General features: G+C 37.3%; 1 protein-coding gene across 1 annotated transcript; it reads right to left on the bottom strand.

The window, feature by feature from the left end:
• Positions 1–1496: 1496 nt before the first annotated feature.
• On the bottom strand, positions 1497–11824 carry LOC149146762 (large ribosomal subunit protein eL42z/eL42y-like). Its single transcript, XM_089446693.1, has 5 exons — positions 11664–11824; positions 2365–2476; positions 2209–2276; positions 2004–2078; positions 1497–1857 (listed from the first exon to the last, which is right to left on the bottom strand). The coding sequence occupies exons 1-5, from the start codon at positions 11664–11666 to the stop codon at positions 1798–1800; spliced, it is 318 nt and encodes a 105-aa protein (XP_089302819.1). The 5' UTR covers positions 11667–11824; the 3' UTR covers positions 1497–1797.
• Positions 11825–12711: the final 887 nt, after the last annotated feature.

The following is a 12711-nucleotide window of genomic DNA, read 5'->3' as shown; positions in this document are numbered from 1 at the left end:
GTCGGATTAGTGATGCTTCAGCATTTGCAATGTAAACTTTTTATGAGCTTAATAAAAAGTTTCGCTTTTTTCCTTGGAAAAAAAAAAACTAAGAATTAGATTATTTTGCAATCTCAATAATACTTACAAAATATATATATATATATATATATATATATATATATATATAAGTGTATATGGCAACAATATAATTACCATAAAATAATATTTAAAACTATATTGTAAATAGTAAAGGATATACCAATACAATATAACTACCAAACAAATTAAAAAGTAACAAATGGAAGGATAAGGGCACATTAATAAACTTCTTCAAACACAAAGATTATTACCAACACCAAATTAAAACAAAAAATAAAATAATCAATCATTACCAAATAAATAGATTTAAATATATTAGATGAAAAAACAATGAGGCATATGCTGATAAGCATCTACTATATGTAATTTTTCACAATCTAATGAAAGATTACGATTTTTCCTTGGGAAAAACAAAATAGATTTAACTACTTCGAAAAATTAATAAATCCAAATATTAAAGGTAAGGCTTAACAAAACCTACACATTTTTTTGGGTCAAGTTACAATATGCATTTAACCATGAATTGCAACCTACAATGTTTGGTGTGTATAACCATGGCGCTACTCTCTCTCTTCAAAATCCCATAACCCTAATAAGTGCCATGGGAATGGATTATTTAATCACAACACGTGGCATCATCCACGACTATAATTGATATGGCGAATCAACGGTGTCATCGTGCTTCACCCATGGTTGAAAAAGACTCTGTGTGCCCTAATTTGATGTTCTCATCCAGGGTTAGAGATGAGAACATCCAAGAACGGAGAACATCCAGGGTTAGCTCATTCGGTCAAGCCGGGGCCTCGCCAATGGGAGGTCACAGGGTCGAAACCCGAAAGCTCTTGGGGTTAGGTCTGTAATGGCCGAGGGGTGTGACCCCCTTCGGGTGGGGTCCACCCTAGAGACTTCCGATCCTGGACGTAGCGGACCACTGACCATGGTATCCATGAACCAGAAGTGAAAAAAAAAAAAAAACATTAGCTTTACGATTAAAACACACGCATCCATTTTCGTTGGAATAAAATTTTCCTAGAGCATCCATTTTGGAGTGTGAAGGAAATAGAGATTGACCTTTAGGATTAAAACACACGCATTCACTCTTTTATATATACATTTTGAAGGAAATAGAGATTAGGTTTAGGATTGAAACATACACTCATTCACTCTTTATATGCTCCAAGTTTGATCGAGTTCAAAAAGAGAGCCATGTTTGCAACTGAGAAATATGTCCCACTAAATCAAGGATTGTGGTATAATAAAAGCTCGTTCCATTTAACTTGAAATACAATACGATTAAAAAAACCAAGCAAGTAAATCAAAACATGTTCTTTATCAAATTCACGTACTACCATATGTTAAATATTTTGGTTTATAAATATAGAAAAAGAATGATCGGACAGATAAAAATCTCTACATTCCAAAACGCAATAGCCATCATTGTCATTATCAACTATGTGAAAACTTGCACATTCAGGGACCAAAAAATAGTTTTAACATAAAGTAACCAGAGAACATAACCAAGCAAGATTTGAATCCAAGGATTTGTTCTTTAAATTAAGTGCAAGAGACATTAAGACAAAGGCAAAATTTAAATTGGCATCTTCGGTTGGTTGACTCTATCTACTAATAAACAACACAACAAAATTTCTGTCCTTGGACAGACATGCGAACAAGAATGTAAAATGATGGATATAAAGCTGCAACAAAGCTGAAAGTTTAAAAAAGGGAGGTTCCCTTCCCCTTCTTGTCTCCACCAATCTCAAAATGTTTGCAACGCTGCAAAACAATGAAATCCAGACGAAGGCATTTGCCCAAGTTATATATATGTGTGATTACAACATTGTCGTAAGGCACAACATAGAAAAAGAGGGCATCGTTGAATAGCAACAGAACAGAAAAGATAGAAACTGTTAAAAGCTCACCTTGATTGCATGTTGAGAATAATGCTTGCAAGACTGACATTGCAGCTTCAACACAATCTTCTTTGTTGTTTTTGCCTAGTAAGTCAACAAATTGAAATATTATCACATCAGATTCATTGTAGACATTTAAAAAGTTAATATGACCAACTCTTGAAATATTTCAGGTTCGAAAGACGCTGGCAGCACTCGTTAAATATTTATTTACCTTCTTGTGAAACACAGGTTTTGTCTGGCCTCCATAACCTGATTGTTTTCGATCATACCGTCGTTTCCCTAGCAAAATGGAAGTTCCATCAGCTTGATTTGCTTTATGAATAGACCGGCACCTTTGGTATCAGTGCAGTCAAAAAAGTGAACTTACCTTGAGCAGAAAGACTGTCCTTCCCTTTCTTATACTGAGTAACCTTGTGCACAGTGTGCTTTTTGCAAGCTTTGTTCTTGCAAAAAGTTTTCTTGGTCTTCGGAACATTGACCTATCATCATAATATCAAACAACGCAAAAGTGAGAATACTATTCAACGTGATGATCAAATCATCTAGGATGTCTTCTCACACCACATAATGGGAACGAGAATACTTATCACTTAACTGAAATCATATAATTTACAAAAATATTGAAAACCATATGCGTTGTTTTTTCCCTTTTTATATAAAAAAATATATTTTCAGAAGTAGAAAAACATTATAATATAGATAGACAGATAATTATATAGACGAGGAGACAGAAATTACACCATACCATACAAAATTAAGAACAAAATATTCAAAGATGACATCATACAGTTTGATTTGTGGAAACTTACCGGAGAACATGTTGCATGAAACAGACACAGTTCTAATTGTAGATTATTCTTAAGAAGATCCAATTTATATACACTCTCTCTCCACTATTGTTGATCATTAGGTATTGTTTAGTCATCCATTAAGAGCTATAAGAATGGGCACACAAGTGCAATTTAGTTTATGCCAATTCTTGCTTTATCTTTTAAGACTTTATTATATACTCACAACACGACATATTTCACCTTTGAAAGTATAGAAAGTCTTAAAATTGTCTTATGATTTCCAAGGCTAGGATTTGTACTCTATGAAACTACAAAATATCAAGACTGGCTAAAGGGGTTTTGACCAGGTATATTAAAGATCATGACCGTAAGATTTTTATGCTATAAAACTACAAGCACAGATGGTTAAAAAATAATGACCATGAAATGATGTGCCTCAGTTTTTAGCCACAACAAATTATATTGTCATACACTAATTGTGATGGTAAAGCAGGAAAACCACCACGGTTAACTGTTGCACGTAAATTCCAACACGAGACTTTCAATTAGGACCTACACTTCATTAGGGTTAATCAGGATCTTACAGAATTGATCACTTTGTTCAGGATGAAACCTTCATCAGAACAGTTGATCAAGAGGTAGAGCTTCACACCAAAACCCCAAACCATATTTGTACACACGAGTTCATAAATTAATGACTTGCAATATAAAAACTGAATATGGTTTCTGTGATTTCAGAAAGGTGTGTTCCAGCAACCATTTTTTAAGATGACATTGTGTCTTCTTGCTGATTCTTCTGACATGTATGCAGCACCCAGATTTGACACCATTAGGAAAGGGAATGCAGGTAGAATAATAAACTTAAAATATTAAATCCATTGAATTACAAAACAATAAACTTTTAAAACATAGTTGGAGGAACCTCATGTTCACCCCAACATTTCCTCACGAGAAAAGTTTCAGAAATCAAACCACCTTAGAAACAGATCAGAGACTGGTAGACATGTTTCCAAACCAGAAGCTGGCCTTTACTGAATTTATTGGCTGTTTCTGGCCCCCCTCTAAAACCTTATTGGATCTGTTCAATCGCTAAACAGTAAAATTTATATATACAAAAGAAAGGGAAAAAAAATTGCAGGAAACTCCTGTTCACCACAACCTTTCACTTCCAGAAGAGTATCAATAACCAAAATGCCTCAGAATCAACACCCTAATTAAGAGCTGTGAGACACACATGACCCCCCTCAAACACATTGTTGATAAAAAACGAGAAAAAGAGAAGATTAGAGTTCTTTTAATATAAGAGAAAACCAAAATAAAGCCTATATGCTATAAGGCAGGTAAATTTCTTACAATTTTGGCATCTCTCCTTCCTTTGTTTCTCACATTTTTTGCATTTTATCCTTCATTTCTGAGCCTACAAGTCTACAACCTACTTAACTGTGACCCTAGCGTGCATATGATTGCAAGTTTTGCCAGAAATCAGCCCACAACCTACATAACTGAAACCCTAGCGTCCATATGAGCAAAACGAGTTACAAGTTTTGCCTTGAAGGTAGAAGGAGGGATGCCTTGAAGATTTTGAACAAAATGGGTGATCTGGTTCCAAATAATGTTACATATACTACCTGATCAATGACTATTGCAGACAAAATAATCTGCCTGAGGCTTTCATGCCACAGAATGACATGACATGGAAAGGGCTAGTGCTAAAATGGTGACACACAATGACATCCTGAGCTTGAGGATGCCAGGCAACACGAGGTGTAAGATCCACATCCTGAGCTTGAGGATGCCAGGCAACACTAGGTGTAAGATCCAAAACCGGGAAAATCAGAATGGATCTGGACCACTATAGTGTTCCATATAACATTCTCTTTACAATAATTTCCAGATCTAGTACAACACATGCATTTACAATAAAAATATCTGAAAAATAAATTTACCCAAAACACAGAACACAAATCAAACTGTTAATTGCAGCCACTTTATTTTATTACTAACTGTAAAATGATACATGCCAGTACTATTAACCTTGAAGCCCTTGTCAATGGCATCCACAGCGGTTCAACAAATGAAGAACACTTGAGAATCCAGGATGGATCCACCGGACAAATATCACCACAGGGTTTTCATTCCGGGATCAAGTTGGAACTAGCCATGCCAAGTTCTCAACAAATACACAATAAGATAGTCAAATTCCGGATGATCCAAGAGCCTTGCTCCTCTCCCCTTTTATAAGCTTGATGGACTCTCTAGAAGCCTATAATTTATTATTTTTCTCTAAAAAGGAATGTGAATACCATGGGAAACAGCAAATACCACAGGCAAATACCATCCATCTTGACCACATCAAAAAAAGAGAATATTACACTAGGTCTGTTGTTGTTTTGAATTTTGATTATGTAAATGTGTGTTGTATATATATATATATATAAAGGCGAGGGAAATGCAATACCCTTGGCTCAACCCCCAAATTGTAACAAATATGTACACAGGACACTTAGGTTGTTGAGCCAGTATAGATTAATTAGGATGTGAACTAGGTTTTATTCAGGCCTGCCTTTGTGTATAAGGGGATTGAGCCTGCAAGAAACTGCACAGATATGTTTCGAGGTTAGAGTGTTTGTGTGGTTAGGTCAAAGAACCTTTGAGCTAAAAGACCAGTGAGCCTAGCAAATGTAACATATAAATGCATATGTATTAATAACTTGCTACCTTACCGGATCCGTCAGTCCTAGTGGCTAGATCCGCAGATCCCCATATCAGAGATGGATTCGGATTCAGATCCGCCCAGCCACTGTGTATATGTAGAACTCTTTGACGGCAACACAAAATTCCAAATTACATGACAGTGCAAAATTTCAGAATGAAAAGTCAGCGGACGAATCACGCTATAATGGAAAAATCAGCAGAGCTAATAATTAACTAGTTCACTGCCAGCGTTCATTAATTTAAGGAGTCTTTCAAAAGATCCATCACATGAACAAAGAAGACATAAACAAAACTTGAGTATGAACTCCTTAGCTTCTTATGTTGACTTCATAGTTCATATGATCAATATGTGAACTAGGGCATATGCCTTCATACATCTTTCTCAAGGAAGAGATCCTTCTTTTTTTATCATGCTCATTTGATAGAGCATTCAACCATACTATCTGCAACTATATGATGACATGACTTAATCTATCGAACACATGCATACATACCTCTTTTCTTCGTTTGGTCATCAACACTTCCTTCGGAAGCTTCATTTCCTTGCTTGAAAGTGCTTCAACCATGTTGCACTCCTATGTCATCATACCATCATCCTTTTAAGCAAAGGATCCCACACAAGGTGGAATGTAGACCATCAGCGAGACACTTGCTTCTTCCAAGTAGAGGTGAACCTTCTAATGAAGATTCCATTGGAGGACCTTGATTGTCCTCTTTCTGCAAATGCTCCTTCTTATAGATGATGTATGATGATGATTTCTATGCTAGATGACTTTCTTCCAATCATATTACTACTTCAGTATGAGCTACTATCATCATGATTGCTACAACCATGTAGACTTTTGCCATGGTAGAAGTCTTTTTCATCTCCTACTTCTTCTTGTTATGCATTTGAGAAACCTTAATAGTGAAGATCTATCCCTTTGGATTTCTTCTCATCAGATTCTTCCACTTCTTCGGTGATACGGGCTTCATTCCTTTCTTTCCTTTTCTTGTTGTCCTCCTTGAATTTATAGGACAATCTCTCTTGTAATTCCCATATTCCTGATAGCCATAATATTAGATCTTTGACATATCAATCTTCTTCTTTTTTTGAGGACCAAACTTCCCAAATTTTCCTTTCCTCCTAGCCATGGCAGCAAATGCTTGAACTTGTTCGCTTGGTCCAACATCAATTTTTGCTTTTAACCTGGTTTCTTCAATCTTACATAACAACCATTGTTCATTGAATGGAGTAGCATTGAGCACAATTGTGATCTTTTCTTTATCGGGCATTATTCCCCCCAACTCTTGTAGTTGGTCTCTTATTTGTGATAACCTAATAAAGTATGAGGCTATTTCTTCTTCTTTTAATCTCTTCATCTTGTATAGCTTGGTTCTTAAATATATGACTTCTCTAACAATGCTTACGAAGAATAATTCTACTAGCTTCTCATATATTTCTTTTGATGTGTCCAATTTTGTTACATAAGGAATGAGGGGATCCTTGATGGATTCTATAAGAATCGCTTGAGCCCTTATTTCCCCTTTCATATACTTTGATAATGCTTGATCTTGTTCTTCAGATGGTTTGGAGACTTTACCATTGACATGACTAATAACTTCATTCTCTATGAGGATCAAGTCTATCCTCTTTTTCCATGCAAGGAATATCGATAACCCAGCCAATTTGTTGCTCTCCTTGCAAAATGAAGTCATTTTGATAGTAGATTTAGGCATAAATATAAAGATAATTACTTTTCAAGTGAAAATCTCCTTTGATTATTATATCTTGAAATTGATGTCGTCTTGAAGATGTTGATAATTGAAGATGTTTTTCTTCAAGAATGCTTTGAAAAGTGATCCTTTCTTCAATGAGAGGGAGATTGCTTTGATTTCTTAATTTCAATGCTTCTTCTTACTTTCCTTGGATATAGAGACTTCAAGACGCTTCAATGTGTAGTCCTCCTTTGAGTGGAGGTAGGGTCCCTGAGCTCTTCTTTTACTTATGATAATGATTGTAAATTGTGTGAACTTCCCAAGAATGCTTCAAGTATAGAACCCTTCTTTGAATGAGCTAGAGTTTTGAGGTCTTTTTAGATACTCCTTAGTTCCTTCCTTCAAGATAATGTGTAGACTAGACCTTCCTAATGATTTGATGTCCTCTTTAATGTCTTTGACTTTCTTGATAAACCTTTTGATGATCCTTCTTCAAGTTCCATTTCCTTGTCTTGTCATGATCCAAAATGGATCTAGAATAGACTTCTAAGTCTAAAGTGTTCCTCACAGAGGAAAATGAAAGTCAAGGGTTGCTCCTGGAAATAGTCCCATTGCATAGACCTTGTCATTTTGAATCCATTGCAATTTGAATGGGCTAAAATGGACTTCAGGTGAAGAAGTTATCGCAGAAAGAAGGTTGCCTTTGTCCTTTGAAAAGGAGGCAAATTCTTATGAAAATGGCCTAAAAGGCTCATTGAAGAAATCGCATCGGAAAAAGCCAAGGGAAGGACTTAACGCAAGGGCAAAAGGACCCCCGATTAGTGATCTCCGATATATCGGGTCAGAGGTACGCTGCACTCGATATCGAGACCCCAAGCAAAGCGATATGCGATTAAATCGACGATCAGGGCGGTCGGCGATCGGAGGAGCAGAGGTGTAGACCCCACTAATGCAATACGCGAGGTGCGGTATCGGCGATCGGCATAACCAAGGGGAAGACCCCCAAGTCGTTGCGACGGCAATATTGCGACATGCGATAAAGCGATGGGCCGATGTGCGATTGCGCATGGACCGTTGGATCGGGTGCGCAGATCAACGGTCAGGATTCGATCGGGGTGGTCAGCAATTGGTGGATCCCCGATACAAAGGGCCGCCACATGCACCATGCGACTTGCGATAGTGATATGCCGATAAGGGACAGACCCGATGGGTTTATAGACCCAACTTCATAAGTTTTGAAATCCGGGAATGTGGAATTTCTTTGTATTTCCTGTGTATTGGGTTTTTACCATTTCGCTATGCGATTGCGATAAGTGATATTTGGACAGACCCGATAGGTTTTAGGGGCAATTCAATAATATTTGAAGTCCGATTAAACGCTCCATGAGGTGTTTTCCTGTGTATTGTGTTACATTTTCGAACGTGGGATTTCTGCAGGAGGAAGGCCGAACAACTGGGTTTTTGGAGCTTGCCAGTTCATTTCCATGAGAAATTGATTCTTTTGTGAAAACGCATGGTTTTCCATGATGGAGGACTGTAACCAAATGGTTACAAATACACAGAGAACGCATTTGGCAGGGATTCACTTGGAGGTCGAGCAAGCCACTGATAACACAAAGAGTTATGCTCAGGAGAAGCACAGAGAAGCCCAAGAGGCTCAGAGATGCTTGAATGCGGAGTGTAAGCCCAGAAGAGGCAATCTGCAGAGTTGGTGCGACTCAGAAGCAAAGGGTCGCTTGGAGGTCAAGCGAACCCAGAAGCTCGTAAGAGCCAAGAGCCAATCTCGGCCCACGCAATAGTTGATGATCCATCCGTAACAAAGTAGAAATGATGATGTTTTCAGTTTCGTATGCTAATCTGAAAGTTTTATATTCAGTAAATTTAAGAACCTTTAGTTGCTTCTTGTTAACTATTGGACAAATTTTGTCAACGGGCTTACTGTTAAGATGTTGCACAATCCATGTCGCTCAAAAAGGCAATAGACCAGACTACATCAAGGAAGCACAACACAGCCAGGGAAGTCAATCCCAGCCCAAGCAACAGTTGAAGATCCATCAATACCAAAGTAGTGAAGATAATGTTGCTTTCAGCTTTGTATGCTAATCTGGAGGTTTTTGGTCGGTAAATTTAAGAACTTTCAGTTGTTTCTGGTTAATCATTGCATAAACTGGAAATGGGCTAACTGTTAAGGTATTGCATAATCCATGTAGCCCCTCCATATGGTCATTTAGAATCAACGGCAATTTCTGAAGTCAGGAAACGACTATAACTGCGAAGGCCAGATTAAAAATGCTAACATTTAATGATCTGTTCATTTAAGCCACATGGGAACAGAAGACACCTTGACATAACGAATCATCAAAATCATATTTGAACAAAACAACTAGGTGTTTACTTTTGGTGAATACATTGTATTTCTTCCTGTCCTTCGGGCCCCAAAAAATACTGGAACAAACGAGTTAAGAAGATGCCTCTACGTAAGGAGAAAATGTATCTCCTGATGTAAAACTCACTTGGATGGAAGCAGGTCTCAAAGCCGTACAACAGGGGACATCTGACTTGGTTTGAAAGACTCCTTCTGAACAAGTGTGCCTAAGCCAGTTTACAGTGGGGGCAAAGCTCAACATTCAGCAATTTGAGGGGAAAATATAGGAAGAAAAACTGAATAATTGGTTAAAGGCAGCTTGAGGTTTATTTCAGCCAAAGAATATAATGATGTGCAAAAAATTACCTTTGTGTGCCTTAAACTGTTTGTAGCATGCTTCCCTGTGGTGGGAGACCTACTTCCAACATTAGCAACAGCAAAGGAATGCAGCTGTAGAGTAACTTCAAACTTCGAAGATATGATTTGCGAGAAATTGTACCTAGCTGGGTATGTCAGAGAACAACAAATTCAATGGCAGTATCTCAGGCAACGTCATGAACAATCTACAAGATTACACTGCCAATTTCCGAAAATTAGCTATCTTGCTAAACATTTCAGAAGATGAACTTAGTGTTCTTATTAAACACATTGGAGGCCCTCACATCTATATCCAACACAACTGGGATTACTTTATATACGAACATTAGACAAGGCTAAGCCCTGTATATTGAGATGAAAGGGAAGAACATGCAAGCATTCAGGGAGCAAAAGAATTCTTTCCATACAGCCCGGGCAAAGCAACGTGCAGATGGAGAGATGGCTCCTAAACAATGCAGTCATTGCCACAAGATTGGCCACACCAATGAAGACTGTTGGCCACTACATCCGGAGCTCCTTCCAAAGAACCGTGACGGCAAGAAATTCATGATGGTTGTGGTAAGCGAGAAGGATTGAAGGTCCAGGAGAGAAGGATGCCAAAAAAAAAATTGTTGGCAGATGCCTAACGCTTCAATAAGAAAAAGTTGGGAACAACCCGTTAGCGTAATCCGCGTCGAAGTGTTGAGGAAGGCCATCAATACTTCCTTGTGTTCTTTTCGCCAGAGGAAGAGAAACAGGGTAGAGATGAATCTGCAGAAGAGGAAGTGGTTGCACTTAGAGAGGCGCAGGCCCGAGTAGAGCAGGCAGATCTTGCTTGCAGTGCCAGGCCGCAAGAAGGGTTGTAAACTCTGTAACCACTGTATTTAAGTCCCTCTTTAGGGAATAAATCTTGTTCATATTGTGTTCTTACAAAAAGGCTCTTATGCTAAAATGTTGTTACCGTGATGTTTGATTTGCCATTCATTACCAATGTAGCGTAGTCCACTGAATAATCTGTTCGAAATCAATGGTCTCCTGTGTTATAGGACATCTTATTTATGCTGCTGAAACATACTATGTGTATATATCCTGTTTTGAGCATTTAACTCCATTTAGTAAGGAGGGTGAACAGTTATCATGCATCTATTGAAATATGTTTTGTAGTTTTTGTTTCATTACTGTAAAATCATTTTAGAAAGAGTTGCCCACGCAGATCATTGAATTTCAACGTGGTTCTAGTTGTCCATAGGGGTAAAACAGTAATGACAAAAGATGCAGTCCTCCAGCGACTTTGGTTTTATGTATATAGCTTGGTAAAAGTAACATTGTTTTTTTTCATTAAAACATAGTAAATAAGGATGGCCGTATGTAGTTTAAGATAATGCTCAAAATCGCCAGGACTTCCCATTTCGCCGTACCTTCTGAAACACTAACATTGAAACAACTAGCACACTACTTCTGGCAACAACCGTCTTGAAGCCCTAAAATCACAACAAATTATAGAGTATTTCTGGGGATAACAACGACATAGCAAACAAGCATCGACTAGGCCTGAGTGTGGAATCGCGTGCAGTTATTTTCACCGGCACGCAGTGGCTCGGGCAAAACCTAATCTATCAGTAATGTAATAATCTGAGTCCGTGAAAGGAGATAACACAAAATTTTCATTAAAGCTCAGAGATTCGAAAGATCCATCACACGGACAAAGAATACATAAACAAATAAAATGAGAAGCAGTACCATTGCTACGATGCAGATGCAGATGCAGACCCGTTAGTAATCTCGTCGTCCTCCTCTGTGCTTTCGTTACTCGCCGCTCAATGAAAGACTAATAGGAGCCGGTAAGGCTTTTATACGAATAAAAATGTGTATTTTAGGGTTTTGGCAAGGGTTTACAGAGCGAAATCATGCTCTTTAAATTGAGTTATTACAAATATATTACTTTACTGATAAACTAAATGTGGCCTCGAACACGCTAAAATTTTGAAACATTTTAACAAGCATTTACAGCTTGTGATTTTCAACTCATTAATGAAAATTACGATTTTATAAAAAAATTAATTAAATTAGTTTAGATTTATTTTAATTATGGATTTATTAAGTGTTTAGAAGATTAAATCTCATAAGATGCCAAAAAAAATTGTGTGCAAAATTTGAGAAAGAAACATATCACATTAAAATTTTAATAGTCTCCCAATTTGGGATAGCTTTTTTATTGATAGCATCATTCATAGTTTTTTTTGTTGATAGCATCACTTAGACAGTGAGAGAATATGCTTGCAAGCATTTACAACATGTAATTTTCAACTCATTAATGAAAATTATGATTTTTTCTTGGGGAGAAAAATATTAAAAAATTAATTAAACTAGTTTAGATTTATTTTAACTACAGATCTATTAAGTGTTTAGAAGATTAAATCTCACAAGGTGCAAAAAAAAATTGTGTGCAAAATTTGAGAAAAGGTTTGCACCTTTAAGATTTGATATCTCTCTAAAGGATCAAATCTCTCAAGGTATATGTTGTCGTTTTTTCTAGCACCCGTAGCAGTAGTGCTTCAGGGGATATGAAAAGTCTCCTCAAGACAACCTCTAGGTTGATTGTAGACCAGTGCCTAGGACATCTTAAAGAGATGAGTGCTTTGGAAGATTATCAATGGGGCTTTCCGCTGCACTCCAACTGTCACATAGTTTGAAAAGATAATAAAGGGAGGATTGGTTCAATATGCCTTCATTAAGGTAAACTCAAGCCAATACATGGATCCAAATGCTCAGGGGGTAAATCGGGCCA

The sequence above is a fragment of the Pinus tabuliformis genome, chromosome X, assembly GCF_031772625.1.
Source record: "Pinus tabuliformis cultivar Carrire ecotype Pingquan chromosome X, CPIR1, whole genome shotgun sequence".
NCBI classification, from domain to species: Eukaryota; Viridiplantae; Streptophyta; class Pinopsida; order Pinales; family Pinaceae; genus Pinus; species Pinus tabuliformis.
Note: the sequence above shows the minus strand (reverse complement) of the source record. Positions and strands in the feature narration are given on the sequence as shown.

Excerpts from the sequence above, each read along its gene's own strand:
- LOC149146762 (XM_089446693.1), bottom strand. Across the intron at positions 2,079-2,208 it reads AACCTGTGTTTCACAAGAAG|GCAAAAACAACAAAGAAGAT; the intron begins GTAAATAAATAT and ends TTGACTTACTAG. Across the intron at positions 1,858-2,003 it reads ATTCTCAACATGCAATCAAG|CGTTGCAAACATTTTGAGAT; the intron begins GTGAGCTTTTAA and ends ATTGTTTTGCAG.